The sequence below is a fragment of the Laetiporus sulphureus genome (genome assembly GCF_001632365.1).
Source record: "Laetiporus sulphureus 93-53 unplaced genomic scaffold LAESUscaffold_2, whole genome shotgun sequence".
Classification (NCBI taxonomy): Eukaryota; Fungi; Basidiomycota; class Agaricomycetes; order Polyporales; family Laetiporaceae; genus Laetiporus; species Laetiporus sulphureus.
The window spans coordinates 179,433-196,426 of NW_024468511.1; the positions used below are offsets into that span (position 1 = coordinate 179,433).

Genomic DNA, 16,994 nt, shown 5'->3' on the forward strand with positions numbered 1-16,994 from the left:
GGGTTCAAGGTAATACTAATGTAGGTGGGTTGTACGTACGTATGGAGCTTGAGATACAGATAGGACTACTCGGAAATGCGATACACTCTAGGAAATAGATATTGAACAACTAGTTATAAATAGAACCCTGAGCCCAGGGCGGTCGGCGGCAAGGAGTACCAATCTTGTGCGCATTCTTGACACCGCTTCGAGCGGCAGCGCTTGCGCTGCGGCTGCATGACAACTGTGTACTTCGAACGGGATGGCGAGAACGGTGGGGAGTGGACAAAGTGGGATAGGCGTGGATGTGCGAGGGAAACGGAGTTTCGGAACTGATGCGGGGTGCCAAGTGGGCGATGAAAAGTATGATGTGGTCAGGCGCAGTGGCAGCGTTCCGGCTTTCTTCTCTCCCTACGACTGAGATTCGCACGATCTGCGCGCGCGAGCCCTGCTCTCTTTTACGCGACGGCGATAGCAAGGATAGCAGCGCGCTTCAAAAGAAGACGGGCCCTGTGCTGCTCGCAGTAGATCGAATGATATTCTGCGAGCTGGAGCTAGTTTGGGTGGGCTTGGTCTGTGAAGACCCTGGCTTGCTGGCAGGGGCAGCGAATCGCGCACGGTGGTTTGCCACAGCGAATGGCGAGGAGGATACGAAGGTGCCGTTGGAGACAGAGAAGATGACGCGAGCCATAGCGATGGTTATATGGTGAGTAGGCGAGAAAAATTAGAGGATGAGGTAAAATGTTCTAGTAGGTGTTTCAATGGCTCGCAGTCTAAGTGACGATTCGGGGCGGATGTCTTTGTGGTGGAATCCTGGATGCAGTCCAGCAATTGTCGCGCACTTTATATGTGCAAGGCGGCACCGCATCTCGCCGTGCGGAACGGCAGCGCGGGAGTCAATAACATCGTGAGATCAGGGGCTACGCAGAGGTGACACACGATAATTGGGTCCCTGTTGATGGTTGCGGACTTCATAGAAGAGATGCACAGGCAACGGCCTGTGGACATCCCGCCCCACCAAAGCGCTGAGCTTGCAACTCATCAGTTACGATTCTGCTGGCGCGGGTTCAAAACAGATCACGGCAATGAGCGCAACGGGCGCCCACCGTTAGCATCGCCATCCCTTTCCCTTCCCAGCGGGTCAATCGATGCACAACGGGCCTCAGAACCCGCAGCAATTCTGTAAAGCGGCTGTGGATAGGATAATGGCATCGCTGGCCGGACGTGAGCGTGGTGTAACTGTGTCAGATGTGCGTCCGGAGCTTGTGGTGACAGATGCTTTCACATACCGCAGGAACAAGCCATCTGGTGCGGACGAGGACCATCGATACGAACCGCTCGGAGAGAAGCAAGCAATAGCTTGGATCGAAGCATTGCCAGCCAGGCTGAGCCAGCCAACCGAAGCGCCCACACGAAGCGCGGCTTCCCGGAAGAAACGATTTTGAAGCGAAGCAGGCGTCTGAGCATCGTGTGCGCATCGAAAACGCCAAGCGACCACCGCGGGCATGGTGTGAGCTGAACTCTCGCTGACAATCCCCTAAGCAACTTCCGCCAAAATTTGCAACAACTAGAAGTCGATGAAACCATCGAAATTGGCTAATTTTTCCTTAATCACCAAGGCGAGCGGACTTTCTTGCCCTTTGTAATCTTCAGGAACACTGGAATGGACGTTGCTGTAGTTTCGGGCGGGATATACCCGCAACACTAATCGACTTGATTTCCCACTAAAAGATCCTTAGCGAAAGTAAATTCTGCGTCGTGTTTACACACAGCGCTCATAATCAGTATTATTATTATCATATAACAAGATTGAACATGTTACGCACTAAACGGATCATTCGCTTCCAACTGTTCGAAGCAGAATTGCTTGTCATTGAATTGAAGTTTAAGAAGGCTGACCGGCAAAAGCAGCTCCGTTTATGGGCTTTCGCAGTTTATGAGATGTAGATCAAGATGATGGCTACTGAGCGTAGCGCCTGGCTAACGAGGCGGCCTGTTCATCTAGGAGTCAACGGAGCTGGTCTGGTGAATCTGCACTGCAACCAACCCGCGCAGTCGCTCCTCTCCACTTGTGCTCTCCCGAAACGAGTTGTCATCAATGCGACAAAACGACATCCTGCTATCGTGTTTCACTTCTGAAACGCGATGTATCCATGTTACGTTACACGGATCCGCAAGATCAGCTAGAACGGCTCACATTGCCACAGCTCCTCGCGTTGATGCCTCCAGAGCCTTGGCAGCATTCCGATCCGACACTGCACTATCTGAAATGCGATCGACTTGAGTCACTCACTGAGACCTCCGCTCTGGCACAGGATTGATTTCCCGAGCATCCATGCCCGCACTGAAGTATCGAGAAACATCTCGCCATTCTCTGACTGAGCGAAAGCTACAGAGATGCACTGTCTCATGGGAGTACTGGATATTCAAGGCGGTCGTCCTGATTAGGCTGATCTCGTACGTCGTCGCACGTGCTATATCGGCGCTTGACTTGATGTAAAACTTGAACTATGTAGATATAAGAACGACTACCAGCAACGACTACCAGCACAGCAACGGAACCTATTCCTACCGTCGAAAACGTGTGGAAGTCTTTTAGAATCCTCTCTATGCGATACATCAACATTTCTGGGTCGTCAGAGGTAGTTTGAATTAATGACCGGGAAAGGTGAAAAATGGTCCTTTTGCAAAATTACTCATTTGACGGGAATTATTCAACTCTAACGCCTTTGGATCATGTCGTTACAAACCCAGCTAACACCGGGAGCATCCAAGAATTCATGCTTAACTTCAATGCTACAGGTTACAGTGCTTAGCAAAGGCTAACATGGCCTAGGACCCTCAGCGATATCCCCGAACTTTCTGCTTAAGTGACGTCGCCTTATGTCGTGATTATCGGGAGACAAGCGGCTGTCAGGCGGATGCCAGTGGGTTGTGTCATCACAAACGGCACTGCATTCAACCACACACACTCGAAAATTCACCACGATGCGAGCCGTGCTCATCAAAGACGAGAAGGGCCCCATAGAGAGCCTTTACCTAGGAGAGGCGGCGAAGCCAACTCCGGGGCCGGAGGAGGTCCTGGTCAAGGCAAGGTTAACCATTTGAGCGATACGTCAGCTATCTGACCTTGATCTTTCGTTGGAATCAGGTCAAGGCATTCGGCCTCAATCGAATGGATATTCTGCAGCGCGAAGGCAGATATCCCGTCCCTCCAGGCACGTCCAAGATCCTGGGCGTGGAGTTCTCTGGCCGTGTCGCTGCAACGGGGGAAAGTGTCACGGCTTGCGAGAAGGGCGATGAGGTTCTTGGCCTCGCCTCAGGGGTACGTTTTGATCATCACTCAGCGATCATCGCCATCTCAAGATACTTCCGCGCCCAGGGGGCCTATGCGGAATATATCACCGTGCCACAGAAGAACATCATGCAGAAGCCTGATCATCTCTCGTGGGTCGAGGCCGCGAGCATTCCAGAGAATTTCCTTACCGGTTCGTGCTCCTTCATTCAATGCAGCGCCTTTCTGAGCCTGTGATGAAACAGCGTTTCAGGCGCTGGTCGTGATCGCAGAGGTCAAACGAGGCGATAACGTCCTGATTCATGCTGGTGCCTCCGGTGTCGGAGTAGCTGCCATCCAGCTTGTCCGACTGTATGGCGCGTAAGAACCTCGCAATTCCTGTTCGAGACGAATCATCACAGTGAGCGATTCGCATTCCCAGGAACACGGTCACCGCAACCGCATCCACCGCCGAGAAGCTCAGCTGGCTTCTCAGCATCCCCAACGGTGCGACGCACGTCGTCAATTACACGACGCAGAACTTTGCAGACGAGGTCAAGAAGACAACGAATGGCAAGGGCGTCGATGTCATCATCGACTTTGTGGGCCAGAGCCATTGGCACAAGAATATCGACGCTCTGGCGGTGGACGGGCGGATGACCATGCTCGGCCTCTTGAGCGGTCGGTCACAAGCTCGTTATTCGCGCCTCAGCATGACTGATGTCGTCGTAACAGGCGGCGAGGTTGGCAACTTCAACCTGGGCCCTCTTCTGTACAAACGTCTGAGAATTCAAGGATCTACCCTCCGTGCACGCAGCGCTGCGTATCAAGCCGATTTGATTGATAGGCAAGGCCGCAGGGCTAGCTAGCCCCAATAATGCTTGACGACCCTAGCTGCAGATTCAAACGCGATGCGCTCGGCAAAATCACCGGCAGCAATGGGGACGGTGCCTTGCGAACGTACATCCATAAGGTGAGAGCAGCAGTCCCACATGATCGCACTGGCGCTCTGATCCAGCCTCCTGTCTGATGGCATCAGGTTTACCCGTGGACGGCGATACAAGAAGCACATCGTGAGATGGAGGAGAACAAGAATATGTTAGTCTCCTATGCAGGCTGACGGCAGAGTCGTCGATTCTAGACTGACTTTGTCGTTCCTTTAGCGGGAAGATTGTCGCGGAGGTGGCGTAGCAGAGCAGGCGCCTCTTTCTCCGCTGACGGCATTTATCAAGGAAGTCGCTATGGGGGAGCGATGATGCGTCCTCTCCGGCCGACTATACTATTGGGCATGGTCCTGTAGTCTCATCATCTCATATAACTCATGTCACGGAGCAACAGTCCATTCAATTTTCAACACTTTGCGTGAAGAGAACCTGCCAGCCGAAACCGGCCACTTTGGAATGCCTGAGCGTCGGGGAAACTTCCCATCTACGATCGTAGCTCGGAAGCAGCTGTCCCGGTCCCTGTCCTGTCCCTGCAGTTCTGAGTAGCCGTTGTATCATGCTTCTCCGGCTTCCCTTCCGTCGAGTGGCCTTACGCGAAGAATGGACGCCACCACGCCATTATTAAGCTCAGGTTGAAGCGTCTCCACCGATACCGATATATCGCCAGAAATTGGGTGATTGAGTGCTTCCGCCCTCTAACGTCCGTTTTCTTACAATTCCTCGACTTCTCAACCCTGGGGCACGCGTCACGCGTGAGGAGCATTTGTCAAGCCGTATCGGGTTCGCCAAAGGCCCCCACGCTGTACCCAATACCTAGGCGGCTATCGGAGCTGCACTGCTATGTGATAGAAAGTAAGGTTTGGCCCTATCACGGTAGAGCTGTCGCTTACTGCACGAGGATGTTCGGATGTTCATCTGTGAGTCATAGCCATTGTTGCCCGACACAGTCAAATTGGCAGCGAGGCCGAGTCATGTTGTGAAGTGTGACCTGTTGCCTCTGCCCCTGTAGAGTCTGTTAGAGGAAGTCCGCGCCCAGCTGCATTCCACCAGATATGCAGCCGCCGTACCTCAGCGGCCAATTTGACGTGTTGCCCGGCGCGGCCGGAAGCAGATTACATCTAGCTCAGGCGTGTCGGACAACTCATTAGTAGCGGGGCGACTCTCGCGGGAGCTCTCGTGTAAAACTGTGCGGAAACTCGGAGCATAGAGCAACTCAGAACTCATGGATGCCGGGCGGATAACCAGAGCCTATCCAAAAGGGCTAGGTGCCGAGAGTATATTCGTCTACTGAATTCTCATGCCTGCACGAGGTGATCATAGATTGAGGGCACCAATAGGTCGGCGCGGAAGCGGGGAATGCGATGCATGAGTATACACAAGGCACTGCCATGTCCTGCTTGTCCGCCGGACAAACCTGATCAATCACGCTAACGTCCATGCATCCATGATTCATGCATCACACCCACTGTTGTTGGGTCGCCGTAGCGCCGAGCGAAGCTGATGCTGCGAAGTTTGCCTGCGCGCCCGCATTACAGCCACGCCGCGCGCGGCTGCATATAAAGGCACTGCAGATCGGCTGCATTTCTCCAGCCCACATAGACCTCCCACAGCACGATACGCTACCTTCGGTGCTGGAGCAAGCCTGCCAGCCCTCCTTTCACTCTTAATTCATCCTCTGTCGCGTCACACTGCGCCTGCATATCCTATCATGCATTCCTCGGCAATGCTCCCGGCATCTTACCAGGCCCCTTCATCTTCGTCGGCTCCCACCGCGAGCTCGTCTTCAAGTCGCCCCAGCAGCGCGTCTGGCATCCGTGGGCTTGCAAGCTCGTCTGCCCCTGTGTTCTTTTGAAGGTCGCTTATTCCAGGTATGCCAGTGTTCAACGCCCGTGGCGATATAGCACACGAGAAACTGACCTGATTGCCCTAGCAGGCCAGCACGCAACACCCCCAACCGTTGCATTAGCAATGGCCCTCCCTCCATACATATTTAATCCGCCCTTTTCTGTCATGGCTCAGACAAAGGACTTCGTGGTAGAGATACTGTACGAATCCGCTGCTTCAGTAGTGCGCGCAGGCCGACTACGTAATGTTTAACTGTACCTTATACATATTCATCCCACTCGTATGGTAGACTCTGTAATTGTGGTACTTGTGATCCTATCTAGGAGGCTCGTCACGCCGAAACGTCCTATCACACTATCGTATGCATGGTAATAAGATGGAAGTCCCTCATCCTCAGGAATGCATGCTCACTGTCATTATTCAGTTGAAGCGATGGCGACTGGACACTGCGGCTCATTGAACAGCAAAGCGACTGCGGCATGACTGCGTGCGGCAGCATGTCTGCAGTTCAGTATGGAGAGCGCCTTAGAATACACGTTGGCGCCAGTACAATGGATAGTCGGCGTCAGATGACCATGTCATTGATCGCATGCGTTTGATGGGGGAAGATGAAACGTGCTCCATTGTATATAGCGGCTGCTGTCAATGGTACATATATTAGTGGGGAATAGACGAAGTGCAAGTCAAGCACACCGAATTAATGGGCTTTGCAGCGAGACACGTACACACACGTGCATGTGAAGTGCAAGACTCGCAGCTTCGAGGCTAGTGTGATCGCTATCTGAGTGCGACGCGTTGGGTGGACCGAGTGAGATGTACCCGCAACATCCGCCCATGGAGCAAAGAGATACCTGGCTGCACAGATACCGACCTGACCGCGTGTCCACGTTCCTCGATCAGCCACAATAGTAGTGGTACACCCAATCTTGGGGGACCGGGTTACAAATCAAGATCGGAACGCTTGCACGCGCTGTCGAAGCTCACCCTTAGTATATCGGTGTAAACTCAAACCAATTGAAAGACGCTCGGAGACCGCGGCCATTCAAACAAGGGCAGTGATCGACCTGCGGAAACCACAAGTTCCAAGACAGCGTCTGCACCACATGCCGTCCGCGCTATAGATCCCTATAGTCGCAGCACTAGTGATCGGAGAATGTGCGCCCGACTACCATACCGGTGGATCTGCATGTACTTCCGGGGATTGAACACAGCGAGAAAGATCTCAGTATGAGAGATCAGGGAATAGGTCGAGGACATAACATGGCGTCGCCTGACAGCTTGTTTTTCCACGGAAGCCTCGTGAGAGCAGTCGAGTCAATCCCGGCGCCGCAGCTGGAATTTCATTTTCGAATGAGTGCCAACTTGTTGTTGATTCATATAGATGACAACGTTAAGAGGCCGATTCCTGCTGCTGCGCATACAATCTTATACTGAGGCGAACCAAAGCGTTGGGGCGGACTGAAGTGAAAACTCAAAACACAATAAACGACAATGTCGGAGCTCACCCGTTATAGTCATAGGCCGCTGCCTTGGCTCTTCCGATCCAGCTGTCGCAATTGGCTGGTCACCATTTGTATTACGATGAGTGTCAATTAACGTTTGCAGGAATGTGCCTCAACGCGTAGCCTGCCAGAGGACCAAGGTAGCCTAGGCGTGCGACCGATCTGCCCGTTCCCAGGCCACTCAGACAACGATGGACAAAGCGGGGATGATTCGTGAGGAAGAAGACACAGGCAATTGGGCAGACGCATGGATGTCCGTCAAGCGAGAAAGGTAGCGGTGGTCCCGAGAGGCCTCAGTTGCCTTTCTTGGTGACAGCTGGCTCGGGCACGATCCCGCCCGGAACATACCCCGTTGAAGAATCCCCGAGGCGTTCTAGTGTGGCGAGTTTTCTCCTCGAGAGGCGACGCTGACATATGTCAGGCTGACCGAGCTGTTGTGCACAACCGAGATACCGCTATTGTTATGAGGATGATGGACGGCGTATAAATATCACGCCAGCAAAATGTGCGTCTTCCAATCGCCCGATCTCCTCTCAGGAGTCAGCTCGAGAACACGCCTGGCACTCTCCCGCTGTAGCGTTTTTGTAGGGACAAAATGGAAGCTGGACTCGCCTCGAAGGATGCCAAACCCCTCCATGTCCCTCACACTCCGCCTGTGGCGATGGTAGGCCATGCCTCCTCGTCCGGCCAGATGTCAATCCGGATCAGTGCAAGCCACATAGCGCCGGTATTCTTCCGAAGCAGCGAGCTGGTCACATAGAGAAAAGTAACCTAGGGCGCGAGAAACAAGACGGTGAGCAGGCCATCTCTGATGCTTGCTGATCCCAGCCTGATCAATGCTTGAACAGCTTGTTTCCGATATATATCACCAGTCGGATGCAGAGCTTTGGCTGCGCTCGGTATCGCTGCTCGCATGCCTCAATGCTATAGGGCATGCGCTCCGGGCCAGATAGTCTTTGCCCTAGAGGGGGGAAGCAGCACAGGGAGTTTATGAATGGTGGGCTGGCAGCTGTTCAAGATGTGAGAGCCCTTAGAGTGGGAGAGGGACTCGAAGGACATAGCATTGTAGGAGGTTCCTTGCATAATGAGTGGAATGAATGCCATTGAAAGCCTGCAGAGACTCCACTGTCAGGAAAATCCGAATGGATTTAAGGCAACAAACTTAACCGATTCTCGTTGCAGGAAAGGCATTAGAAATTCCATAAGAAATTTAGAATTGAATTAACTAATTCAGCCTTTCCCGTCAAGTAAATAATTTTGGAGAAAGGTTTGGAATTTAGAAAGGGCCCGCTTTGCACCTTTTCTGGGCATTATGTAATCTGCACCAAGCTGCCTACATATGTCATAGAAGGGGACAGTCAAAGAAATCCACAATGTTTCACACCTTTCTCATAATAGGATAGGAATCGGTGCTGCCAGGCCTGGGGACCACAAGTGACTCGAGATTTTCCGATGCGGTGAGGTGATTGTACTACACCTTGCGCTGGCGAACGGCGATCATCGTGAAACCCTGACCGGTTGGGTCAAGCTTATCAACAGTGATAGTGTAATTATCGATTGTTATAGACATTGTGGGTGCAATAGAACTTGGATAACGAGCGTGGGCAACTGCCATCATTCATACGGATGCACGCTATTCCACCAGATTGTTCAGCCTTTGAGGCAGGGGTGAACCGGTGATCTATCGCACGCCATAATCTCCCCAACTGGTATGGCACATACACGCTGATCAGCCAACATTCTCGGAGAGGCAAAGCATCTATGCCCGAAGAGCGTCAAACTACCTATGCACCGGCACAACAGAAGAGGATGACGCGTCATAATCATTAGTACTTCGTCAATCAAGTCCAGGAAACTGTGAGCATACCTTTTTTTAGTGTGGCCAGCAGAACTCACGGCGGAAGAATAATGAGTCTTTGTATGACGAGTGAGCATCCGCAAAGTGAACAGATGTGAGCACGATGAATGCCCACACGCTGTCATGCAGTAGGGGAAGGATCTCCCCAATCCTCTTGATGATTCTGTTTTTGCGAAAATGTCATGCAAGCTTACCACAGATCAGGCGACGATAATGTCACTACATAGATTGTAAAATTACATGAGATAGAGCAGACACACCGACTGAGTCTATTCAATTGTTTCCAAGTTCAATCCCTTGCGCGGAACGACCTCGCATGGGAACGACTTCACGTGCCTTTGAAAAATTTACGTGAAGAATTTCAAGAAACGTGTGATGTCGCCTCACCTCATCAGTCCGGCGGAGAAGCAAGCAGCCGGGATGATCTCAGCGTTAGCCGCGTTGACGGCTTTTCGGATGTCGAACGCTGCGAGGATACCAGCAACTGCTATCCATATGTCCGCGTCACCCAATTGAGCGCCAGGACACTTTCTGTGCACGATAAAGGTGAGCATGGGAGAAGCGTGAGTTCTATTGGCAGCGTACCGTCTCCCAAAGCCAAAAATGAGGTTGCTGGGATCCATAGCCTCTACGATCTCAGGGTCTGCGACCTCAAAGCGTTCGGGACGGAAGGCATCTGCGTCCGGGTATAACTCAGGGTTTCGTGTCATTGCCCTGAATTAGGAACCCTGTTCAACACTGCATGGAATGTATAAGCAAACAATACTCGCCATATATTGGAAATGACCATAGAGCCCTTGGGTATGAAATAGCCGCGATACTCGTCGTCCTCAGTTGCCGCATGAGGCAGACCTAAATAGCATCATATTAGCAATTCACTGGTCCATGTTGCTCATGATCTACCAAGGTGCACGGGACAGCTCCAACTGTGTGAATAAAATCTTCGTTCACTCGGTAACTACGGAGAATAGCATTCAACCCTCACCGGTATACCTCCTTCAAGACACAATCAAGGTACGGCAACGAGGTTCTATCCGCAAAGTCTGGCAGCCGACCTCTACCAATGACACGGTCGATCTCTGCCTGAGCTTTATGGCAGACTTCGGGATGTAACACCATGGCCAGAATAAACGCCATCAGCACTATAATAGTCTGCAAGAACGTGTCAAGTTACCAATAAACAGCAATAACAGTGAGAGATCGTTACCGTATCGGCTCCACCTAGAATTAGGTTTTAAAATGAATGGCTCATCACATGAAAGGTGGCGTGGATCTTACCAGCATATGCTGCTGCTGCAGCACCCCTAATGTGCGCCTCTGACGACATTGCAGATTCACCGTGTAGTTGTGCCAACAAGGACGCGGTGAATGATGGTTTGGTGTCCCCTAACGCCTGGGCGTGTGTCACAATTATCATGCATCTGAATTCGCAATCGCGCATACCATGGCATGTTTGACCCTCTCCACTGGTACATCCAGCATTTTGCGAATGATAGCTCTCAATTCACGAGCTTTGCGCTTGAAACCTGCGCCTGGCATCCAGGTAGGCAGGTATCGTACTGATCAAAGTTATCGTGCGTGACCAAATATTATGAGTAAGGAGCCAAAGACGTACGAGACGGGAAGAAGTCTACCAATGCCGCTGCTCCGCCTGCGGCCTCTGTGAATTGTTTTAAGGCGTCGTCCACTAGGTGTATGTAATCGTCATCTGCGTCCGTGATGCTATGACCATATGTAATCTCTAGCATGAGCGCCGCGGCATATCTGTACCCCGCGCTATTAACAGTGAAAATTTTGGGAGAAGGTTTTCAAGATACCTCTTGATGTGAAATTCCCATTCGTAAGGAGTCTGTACCATCGCAAGCAGAAATCTCCGCCTCTCCGTTCTCTGCACGGGATAATAAGAGGTGAGAGCTTCCTTGCCCTGAAGAGCTGCCTTGAACCACTTCCTCTGCTGCGCCCACTGGTTTCCGTAGGGCATAAATGCAAGGACTGGATCGAAACCGACCCTAGTGTCCTGATAAACCTGATATCGATGAACGAAGTAGCTATACGGCTTACATTTCGATCGCCCATAAGAACCGCGGTCTTCCCGAGTACTTGGATCCTCTCTTCTCCATCAGATCTCGCGCAACTTGTGCAGTATTCAAGATGATCGCGGGCGTAGAGAACAGTCTCGCAAAGACAATGTCGCCTATTGTCGGGTGAGATGGATGACATGAGCCTACGCGAGGAACATACCATATGGAAGGGCCCACTGAGTAAACACCTCCGGCTGGGATTGTAGAGGGACCTGGTGAGCGTTGCCTATGAGTGGGAACGGTTTTGGACCTGGAGGCAACGGAAGGCCTCGCTTCTCAGTCAAAATCCAGGAGCACAGTATGCGAATGAGAACTATCGAGAGTAGCGCGATAAAAAAACATGTTATGATGCCGAGGGATTGCATATCGACCAAAGCAAGGACGGGGGATTCGGGATTGAAGTAGCAGCTTGGACATGGTCGATAAAATACTCCTTGAACCGCCTAAGGTCCGAGTTAGATGCAAACATCGGCCAGCGGTCCACATGTCTTCTATGTCTTCTTCCTATGAGGTAAATGGCGGAGTGAGTACAGTTCCATTTGGCCCGTATCATCAAGCCGTGTTGCCGGCATGCGATTCATATAGTATCGGAGGGCAACGAGGGGTAAGCGGCGGAGTGAGTGCAGTTCCATTTGGACCAGTACCATCAAGCCGTGTTGCCGGCATGCGATTCATATATGGGCGGCAACGAGGAGTTAGAACTTAGCAAGTGTTCTCAATCAGAACACACACGGCTTATCGGCAGCCCATCGTCCTGAGGAACCTGCTTTCCGGATAACTAACTGACAACGCGGGGAAGCATGAGCGCGAGAAGCCTGCTGTGTGCTCGTCCTCGGATGTAAGCAGCCTGGACCAGCAGGGAATCAGTCTTCGGACGATCAAGACGCCAACAAATCCCCATTGGCAACGCTCCGGGTTAGACGGTACCGCTGGCAGCCTCGTTTGCTTCAATTACTTAACCGCAGAGACGAGGTTTTGCTCTGCACATTCCAATACATCTACGGCAGTATGAAATTTTTTTTAGCGGCCTGAGTCTAGTCTGGGGTCGTGAAGCCGGGGTGAAGTTGAACGGTGTACTATGCCCCGCGCCACCACCGCGCCTTGCGGATGCACGTGATCGAAGCGATTGCGAGCCGCGCTCGAGGCGGCAGAGCTCGCAACTGCACTGTCCTTGCTTCAAGGTGTCGGAAGCCTCATAATGTGTTGAACACCAAATATATAACCCATATTCAATCCATTCAAACTCTCCTCTGAACGAAGAACCTTGGGCACTGGCCGGCGCTGACCGACTTCACGATCCACAGATTGCTATCCTCGGGTATTTCGTATCGTGCTGAACTCCTTGGGACGAAACGCCTTTGCATTGTGTTACACGGCTCCTGTCAGTTTTGTCTGCCAGCAGTAGGATTCTTACGTTCATCATCGACAGTTCCATCCGTGAGTTTATAACGTCCATTTCGTGCACGCTGCGCATCTCATCTTGGTCCGTCGCAGGCTGCCCAGTGAGACAGTTACGATGCAGGCACATCAGCCTCCTCTCATCGGCTCTATATTAGAGCGCAAACCTGCGTCATCGCCATCAGCGCCTTCCCCCAGACCAAATGCCTCTCGAAAGACAGGGTTCCCTGCAGCACTGCACCGTTCTAAGAGCGCATTCGTGCGTTCCAGAGGGGAACAAAAACGAGCTCCTACAGAAGGATTTAGTGGAGTACCCGTTGTTGAGAACGCGGAACCGTCCAAACCCTGGAGGAAAACGGAGACAGATGATTGGCGTAGCCGCATGGAAGAAGAGAATTGGCAGCGTGTTGATATTATGACTGAAGAGGAGAGAGAACAAGAGAAGCGCGAGATACTGGAAAAATTTGGACCGAATGCCGGTGAGATCCTGAGAAAGGCAAGACTTGCGAGAGAGGGGAAGCTGGCATCGTCAGAGCCACCTTTGACTGACAACAAGGCTAGTGATCACACTTCGACCAATTCAACTCCTGCTTCGCCGAGAGTAGATCGCGTACGAGAGGGTATGTTGGACTCATCCTTGTGTCATTGTTTGCACTAATGCACAGGTCAGGAAGGACAGCACGCTCTGTCAGTCCTCCTTCTGCAATGTCTAGGCCTGGAACGCGACCCTCTAGTCGAATCGACCGCAATGTCCGCTTCGCAGAAGTTACTTCTGATGATATCTACGTCTACGAGTCTGCACCCCCTTCACCGAGGAAGAAAGCCCTCGCCCTCCCTGCACCCACAGAGTCTGATGGCCCAACCATCTCTCTAGGCAAGTGGAAGGGCGGGGCCAGTTCTGCCATTCGCCGACGAGGATACGAGAATCTGTCAGACGAAACACGGCTCGAGTCCAATGGTGAAGCTGGTTCGCCCGGTATTTTAGAGCTACTGGAGGAAGGAACGCCAGAAGATATCCGTCGACGATTCTTCCCACAGGCACCCGCTCACGACCCCTCTCTTGCCTGGATCGAGGGGCCGACCTCTTCTGAGCCATCCCGATCTTCGGAACTACGTTTCGATCTAACGGGCACACCGATTCCCCCAGCCTTATCTGCCACCCTCCCAACATATCTCGGATTGCATCATCATGCTGAAGGCGATCGAGCGGGGTATACCCTCGAGGACATATTGCTGCTGTCTCGTTCCACCGTGCCTGCTCAAAGAGCATCTATGCTCGGCATTCTCGGACGCATTGCGAAGAGACTGGGAAGGGCATGTCGGGGGGATGCGAACGCGGTGATGCCGGAGCTCGCCGGCCAGGAGGTGAAAATTCGCAAACGTATCCTAGCTGCCGGCGTCGAGGCTATGACAGAACGGGGTAGCCTGGGAGCTAGAGCGGTGGAAGTTATGTGGGAGTGTATAGTCGGCTGGGATGAAGGGGTCATTTCCATTGAGGGCGTCGAGCTGCAGGACGCTTCGAGAAGTGGTGTCTCATCGGAAAATATTTCTACATCCGACAGTGGGGATCCTCTCTCCTCTTTGCCGCTAGACTACGTCCTCGCACAGATATCAAGCGCCTTTGCTACGGCCGCTCTTCCAGCAGGGTCACTCGCGCAGCTCTTGGCCATCCTTCATCGTCTCGCCCAGCATACGAATGTCATCGCTACCAAAATCACCACTACGCCCAGCCTCGTCTCGAACGTCGTGCAGACATTTCTCCTTACGCCAATCCCGCCTAGGGAGGATTCCCCGCTTCCCGATCCGTTTGCACTTCAGGTGCTTGCCACGCTAGCCCTCGCGTCTCGCGAGAACGCCTCGGCACTCCTCGGTCCTGCAGACGCCCTGCTCCGCTTCGTGACCATTCTTCCTGCTGTGTCGCCTTTCTCCCTTCCTCTTTCCACTGCTTTGCTCACGGGAACGCTCCAGCTATTCATTATATTCGCATCATATGGTCTCTACGCCCACATTAGTACCACTGCCTCGCAGCATTTCTCCCTTCTCAGCCGGTACGTACTATCGGAGGAATGCCGCTCAAGACAGCTCAGAGAGGTTTGGCTCCGGCTTCTAGAGGCTTGGATGGTGTGTTCGAGGGACCCGCACCATACGACACCTAGCCATGAAATTTTATGGAGCCAGGTCGTAGGGTGGGGCTGGCCCGACGACATCGCGGAGATGAAAGGAAGACTGACAGAGCAGGACACATTACTATGGGCGGCTCTGTGGAGAGCAGAAGCTGCGTGGCTCGAAGGCGCAAGAGTGAATGGGATGCGGAGTGGCGAAGACGAGCGAGCGGCTGTCGTCCTCGCCGTCCGTGATGGCTTCCAGGATGGCCCAGAGAAGCTCGCAGTGGAAAGATCCGGCGCGATATTGAGCAATGTGCTAGCGGATTTGGGCAAAGACGGCGCTCGTCCCCTTTTGGTCACAGACATATTACATCTCCAGACGCTTGCGGAGCATGCAGATGTCCTTGCGGCTGCGCTGCGGCTTTGGCTCTCGTGCGTCCCGTCCCATATACCTGGACCTTTGGAGTCTTCCCCTTTCCTATTACCATTTGCCCAGCTCTCCGAGCTATGCGCCCGGATTACAACGCATGCGATTTGGCAATCTATCTTCGCGCAAGGATCAATTTCATATGCCCACGTATTTTGCAGACCACTGTCGAGGCTGCTGGCGTGCTATCTGGAGCTGTCTCGGAAGGTACCCGGGACGACCGAAGACCTCTGGATTGCCCAGGCGTTCGCTATCCTCTGCAGATTGATGCCTGGCGACGAGAAGCTGGCCCAGCATGCCGTCTCAGAGATGGTGGACCTAGTCACGCCTGAATTCGTGAACCCCCGCGGATGGAACGTCCCTCCCGTGATCTGGGCGAAGGGCGGTCTTAAGGTGATAAAGCCCTTCTTGACGTTCGCCCTTCAGCCGAAGAACGACTTTTGCGTTGGTCCTATTTGGATGTCTCCCCACTCGATCTCGACCGCTACGACTCAGAGATTGCCACCTGCACCGACTGTTTCTCCCGACAGTCGACGCGAAGTCCCACTACCTCTACCTCGAGATTGGATGTTCAGTCCTCTTGATCACCTCTTGCGTTCGGGCGAGTCCGAGGTTTTCAAATCTATGCCATCGTGGTGGGATGCATCGGAAACAGAGGTTGTCAGGGCCACATTGCTCCTAGCGAGAATAGGCCGTGAGGTGCTGCACCTTAATTCGCTGGACAACTTCGTCATGAACCGCGAGGAGACTATTTTTGCGTGCATGAAGGTCTTCATGCTGGAGCATGGCCAACAGCAAAACGATTCAATGGAGGAAGTCTTCCGTGATAGGCTCGTTGAGCAGGCCATGGAAGATTTGGTCACCCCATTTGTGGCCGCTGCTTCGACGACATCGCTCTCGCTGCCCCCAGCTTCGGACACATTTGCGCAGCCAACTTTAGAGTCGATAGCAGCTCGCTTCCTCGGGCCGTCGACGCCATTCTATCAGTTCTACACTGATTTCGTGGGCTTGTACGATGCTATATCCTTCTCGCACCCTCTGTTTGCTCGCCTGCTCCTGCCACCAGTGTCAATGCGGTATCCTCCAGACTTTCGCAAGCACCTGTGGGCCGACTATAACCACATAGTAAAGACCATCCGTGCGCCTCCTGAGGCAGTCATCACGGCTAATTTGGGCGAATATCTTTGGCCGGTTGAGACAGATACGCAGATGATCACCGCTTATTTACGCGCCCTTATGAATGGTTCATTGGACGGATTCGTCCGTCTGATAGCAATCCATCATATCGCATGCAATATCTGGCCTGATCTTCACGAGGGAGAAGATGAAAAAGCGGAAAAGCTCCTCCTGGTGGTCGTTGACCAGACTGGATTGGAGGTGGTCCGCGAAGTAGTGCGCTATAGGCAAGCGAAGGAAGGCACAATCCTCCTTCCCCCTGCTTGCTATTCGCAGGAGGGCAACTGGCAGATGTCGAGATTGGCTTTCGTACAGCAGCACGGGGGTGACGCTTTGCGAGAGCGATTGGAAGGCTTATTGCAGAAAAGTCCAAGCTAGCTAGAAGCATTTCAATTGTAACATGTA

At 52.7% G+C, this 16,994-nt stretch overlaps 6 protein-coding genes across 6 annotated transcripts; 3 read left to right on the forward strand and 3 right to left on the reverse strand.

Moving 5' to 3' along the window:
• Positions 1-872: 872 nt before the first annotated feature.
• On the reverse strand, positions 873-1,715 carry LAESUDRAFT_152945 (uncharacterized protein). The gene is made up of 2 exons (XM_040901369.1): positions 1,269-1,715; positions 873-1,193 (listed from the first exon to the last, which is right to left on the reverse strand). Exons 1-2 carry the CDS (start codon positions 1,564-1,566, stop codon positions 1,057-1,059), a joined length of 435 nt encoding a protein of 144 aa, XP_040769444.1. The 5' UTR covers positions 1,567-1,715; the 3' UTR covers positions 873-1,056.
• Positions 1,716-2,731: 1,016 nt separating this feature from the next.
• On the forward strand, positions 2,732-4,624 carry LAESUDRAFT_719741 (quinone oxidoreductase). Its single transcript, XM_040907687.1, has 9 exons — positions 2,732-3,069; positions 3,131-3,304; positions 3,362-3,467; positions 3,520-3,634; positions 3,696-3,934; positions 3,989-4,100; positions 4,154-4,226; positions 4,293-4,351; positions 4,417-4,624. Exons 1-9 carry the CDS (start codon positions 2,968-2,970, stop codon positions 4,442-4,444), a joined length of 1,008 nt encoding a protein of 335 aa, XP_040769445.1. The 5' UTR covers positions 2,732-2,967; the 3' UTR covers positions 4,445-4,624.
• Positions 4,625-4,824: 200 nt separating this feature from the next.
• Positions 4,825-6,209, reverse strand: LAESUDRAFT_710366 (uncharacterized protein; the record flags this gene model as incomplete). Its single annotated transcript, XM_040906760.1, has 6 exons — positions 4,825-5,010; positions 5,314-5,445; positions 5,612-5,624; positions 5,664-5,747; positions 5,939-6,055; positions 6,115-6,209. The coding sequence occupies 6 exons, from the start codon at positions 6,207-6,209 to the stop codon at positions 4,825-4,827; spliced, it is 627 nt and encodes a 208-aa protein (XP_040769446.1).
• A 689-nt stretch (positions 6,210-6,898) lies between these two features.
• LAESUDRAFT_719742 (uncharacterized protein) lies at positions 6,899-7,549 on the forward strand. The gene is made up of 2 exons (XM_040907688.1): positions 6,899-6,967; positions 7,027-7,549. Exon 2 carries the CDS (start codon positions 7,303-7,305, stop codon positions 7,474-7,476), a length of 174 nt encoding a protein of 57 aa, XP_040769447.1. The 5' UTR covers positions 6,899-6,967; positions 7,027-7,302; the 3' UTR covers positions 7,477-7,549.
• A 2,122-nt stretch (positions 7,550-9,671) lies between these two features.
• LAESUDRAFT_641597 (cytochrome P450 monooxygenase) lies at positions 9,672-11,848 on the reverse strand (the record flags this gene model as incomplete). The annotated part of the gene is made up of 13 exons (XM_040903674.1): positions 9,672-9,738; positions 9,790-9,933; positions 9,988-10,116; positions 10,164-10,254; positions 10,306-10,328; positions 10,388-10,554; positions 10,610-10,623; positions 10,681-10,795; positions 10,846-10,961; positions 11,018-11,166; positions 11,220-11,411; positions 11,464-11,596; positions 11,644-11,848. The coding sequence occupies 13 exons, from the start codon at positions 11,846-11,848 to the stop codon at positions 9,672-9,674; spliced, it is 1,545 nt and encodes a 514-aa protein (XP_040769448.1).
• A 1,448-nt stretch (positions 11,849-13,296) lies between these two features.
• LAESUDRAFT_690776 (uncharacterized protein) lies at positions 13,297-16,967 on the forward strand (the record flags this gene model as incomplete). Its single annotated transcript, XM_040906073.1, has 2 exons — positions 13,297-13,501; positions 13,552-16,967. The coding sequence occupies 2 exons, from the start codon at positions 13,297-13,299 to the stop codon at positions 16,965-16,967; spliced, it is 3,621 nt and encodes a 1,206-aa protein (XP_040769449.1).
• Between the last annotated feature and the right edge of the window lie 27 nt (positions 16,968-16,994).

What these genes read in the sequence shown, in the direction of transcription:
- LAESUDRAFT_152945 (XM_040901369.1), bottom strand. Translation starts at nt 1,566, where the DNA reads ATGGTTTCATCGACTTCTAGTTGTTGCAAATTTTGGCGGAAGTTGCTT. An exon ending in CCAGATGGCTTGTTCCTGCG is followed by an intron (nt 1,194 to 1,268) that starts GTATGTGAAAGC and finishes ACGTCCGGCCAG; the next exon opens with CGATGCCATTATCCTATCCA.
- LAESUDRAFT_719741 (XM_040907687.1), top strand. Translation starts at nt 2,968, where the DNA reads ATGCGAGCCGTGCTCATCAAAGACGAGAAGGGCCCCATAGAGAGCCTT. An exon ending in TTCTTGGCCTCGCCTCAGGG is followed by an intron (nt 3,305 to 3,361) that starts GTACGTTTTGAT and finishes TTCCGCGCCCAG; the next exon opens with GGGGCCTATGCGGAATATAT. An exon ending in CATGCTCGGCCTCTTGAGCG is followed by an intron (nt 3,935 to 3,988) that starts GTCGGTCACAAG and finishes TCGTCGTAACAG; the next exon opens with GCGGCGAGGTTGGCAACTTC.
- LAESUDRAFT_719742 (XM_040907688.1), top strand. Translation starts at nt 7,303, where the DNA reads ATGGCGTCGCCTGACAGCTTGTTTTTCCACGGAAGCCTCGTGAGAGCA.